Genomic DNA, 3158 nt, shown 5'->3' with positions numbered 1-3158 from the left:
CAGTGTCCTGTAGAGCTTCTGTTCTCCTTTGTTGGTCAGAATGAAACTGTCGTATCCATGTTGTGAAACACACTGTAGGGTCACATTCATTCCTGACGTCACCACAGGGCTGGGCAGGGCTGACAGGATGGGTTTACTGTTGTAGATGTCTAGGATGGAAGGATGCAATGTGTTAAATGGACTCATACTGCCCACATTGTTCACTAGGACTGTGATGAGAGAGAGGACCTTTGAAATCAGATCCCTTTTCCTGAGGGCAGAGGCTGGAGATGGGGACCCATAAGTGTCCGCTCACCTGTCACCACCAGCTCCATGGTGTCACTGCACTGAGACCAGCCAGCAGGGCTGTCATAGTAACAAAAATATCGCCCTGCATGTTGCTCTGTCGTGGACTGAATGGAGAACTTGGCCTTGTTCCTTGGTTCCAGTGGGGTCTGTATTTCCCAGGGTGCTGGGTCTCCCTCTTTATGCAGAATATATTTTTGGGCATCCAGGGTCCCCTGACACCAAATAGTCACAGGATTCTCTGAGGGGACCACAGAACCTGACTCAGCCCAGATGATGGGTTTTTGGAATGTCCCTGTAAAGAAGTAGGTGAGTCTGTTTAAACAGTGGGACAGAGGAAACATCAAACATAGAGATGGCACTTCAACTGGCCCCTGAACAGCTCTAGGACCAGTGAAGCCACGTGACTACCATCCCTCTCCTTGACCTCTCCTTGACTTCCATATTTCACTCTTGCCTTCTGCCTAGGCCTCCATAAATCAGGTCCCAGTGTCTCCCAAACTCTGTATCACAGGGCTCAGGAGCACTGGATCCCCTCGCCCATCACAACCCAGGGCTGGCTTGGGAACCTGAGTATGTTCAGTTTCACTGATGCAGTGGATTACATACCTGAGAACACCAGCTCCAGGGGTTCACTGGGTTTTGACCACATATGTGGGTTCCTCATGTAATAGCCAAAGCACCTGAGCCTCCACCTCTGGCTGGTGAACACAGGGCCCACAGAGAACAGGGCCTGGTACTTTCCAGTGTATATATATTGTGGGGTCAAGGTCCAGGAGCGTTCCTGTGGTCCTTCCTTCTTTAGCACCAATTTGTCATATCGGTATCTTGAGACACACTGGAGGACCTGTAGAAGAATCCTACGATAAGAGACAGGGTATTAAATGGGTTCACACAGCCACACTGCCCACCAGGGCTGGGCAGTTAATGGAGGACATATCTGAGAGCAGGCTTTTTTCTGCAGAGAGCCTGGGCCTTGGATGCTGAGTATACTCTTACCTGTCACTACAAGCTCCAGAGGATCACTGTACTCTGAACAACCACCATGAGTCTTATAGGAACAGTGGTATCACCCTGCATAATACTGCCAAGTGTATGGTATAAGAAACTTGGTCAGGTTTTCAGGCTGCCGTGGGATCTGTCTGCACTAGTGATCTGAAGCTCCCTTTTTATGGAGATGATATTCCATGGCATCTTGTGTTTTTTCACATGAGATGATCACCCGCATCCTTTTGGCAACCACAAAGCCTGGCTCAGACCTGAGTGTGGGCTTGGGGATGCTCTCTGCAAGGAAACAGAGGCTGGGTCAAAGGACATCCTCCCTCAGACCCCAGCCCTCAGCCTGGGGACCCTCTTCAGTTTCCCTAGCATCAGCCATACCTTCTGCTTTCTGTTTCCAATGCCCACAGGTGACCCCTTGTCCACAGAGAGGAGGACTTACATGTGACTGCTGGGGATACACTCACCTGTCAGCACTGGGGTCCTGAGGTCAAGGCTCTGTCCTAGAAGAGAGTTCTCTGTGAGAGGTCTGCCCTGAAGCGTGACTGGGTTCTCCCCTCACATGTGCTCCTGAATTGTCTTGGTGCTACAAGGTCTGGCTGAAGGGTGGGATCCCTCCCAGAGAAGGGTGTTCCCGGCCCCTCATCTCACCAAGGCAGAGCAAGGCTGTGAATATGGGGGTCATGTGGTCTCCTCGGACTGGTTGCAGTCTTGCAGATATTTGGGTGCAGTGCCTTGCCCAATGGGTAGATACCAGCTTCTGCCAGGAAGCTGTCTCTTCAGCAGAGCCACAGAAAGTGGGACCTCCCTCCGCAAGGGACTGCCTCCCTTTTCCCCTGTGCTTGGTCTTCACCAGGCTCTAGATCCTGTCTAGAATCAATATATATACTCTCCCCTCCTTTCTCTGTCTTAACGACAGGGCCTCATGAACCCCAGGTCAACCTGTTTCTCCTCCATCGAGCTCCTGCATGTTGGTACTACAGGCCTGTGCCTTGCTGTCTTCTCTTCTGACAGAAGTGGACCCTCCCTGAAATGCACCCACATCTGCCTGATTTGTCTTTATGTCAACAAGGGCCAGGACTTAGCTATAATAGACTTGCCTTATACCACCACCTTCCAGCTGAGGTTCTCTCAAGGTTGTTCTTTCTGTCTCATAGAGTGCCCATTGATTTACCTCATTGATTCTCCAAGACCGTCATCACATTGTCACAGGGTCCTTACCACAGCCAGTCATCTCCACAGCTCTGGTTCCAGTTTTTCAAGAGTTGACTACTTCCTAAAGGAAAAATTTATGTGGTAACGAGCTTTTTCTTATGGGTTACCGAAAGACATTGATGACCACAGCAGTCATGATGGTGCTGATGGCTGCTCCACTTAGAACACATGTTGAGTGTCTTACAGCAGGAAGTGAGTAGATGTACCATGATCACAGTCCCTCTTTCCTGGTGTGAATATCCACATTACTGAGCAAAGTTGTTCCCAGGTATCAGAACAGAAGGGCCAAACCCATGTGTGATGCAGGAACTGAACTGAAGTCGGGGATTCCTCACTTCCAACCAGTGTAAATGTAAAATGGACCTGCACAGCCCCCAAGACCATGTCACGAGGTTAGTCTCTGTGTGGCATACTTCGAAGATGCTTAAGAGATGTGGCCTTCAAACTGTGAACCCAAATGTATTTTTCTTCTTTTTACACTTTAATTCAAAGCTCATAAAAATCTCTTCTTCTGTATCTGTTTTTGTTTGTCATAAGGACAGACTGTTGACAAAAACACAATTACCAGTGAGAAGAATTTCTACTATATCTCAGGTAACTGACATTGGACCTTAGGGTATTCTACAGATGGATTTTTATGTAATAGGACAAGTTATGTA

The 3158-nt window shown here is 48.9% G+C and overlaps 1 protein-coding gene across 1 annotated transcript; it reads right to left on the bottom strand.

Moving 5' to 3' along the window:
- Positions 1–16: 16 nt before the first annotated feature.
- On the bottom strand, positions 17–2635 carry LOC103734448 (leukocyte immunoglobulin-like receptor subfamily A member 5; the record flags this gene model as incomplete). Its single annotated transcript, XM_017798232.1, has 4 exons — positions 2607–2635; positions 895–1145; positions 296–580; positions 17–149 (listed from the first exon to the last, which is right to left on the bottom strand). Coding segments are annotated over exons 1-4 (698 nt in total), but the record flags the coding sequence as incomplete, so codon positions are not given.
- Between the last annotated feature and the right edge of the window lie 523 nt (positions 2636–3158).

Source organism: Nannospalax galili, unplaced genomic scaffold, assembly GCF_000622305.1.
Source record: "Nannospalax galili isolate Female #2095 unplaced genomic scaffold, S.galili_v1.0 scaffold3937, whole genome shotgun sequence".
Classification (NCBI taxonomy): Eukaryota; Metazoa; Chordata; class Mammalia; order Rodentia; family Spalacidae; genus Nannospalax; species Nannospalax galili.
The sequence above is the reverse complement of the archived record's forward strand: the minus strand, read 5'-3'. Positions and strand labels throughout refer to the sequence as shown.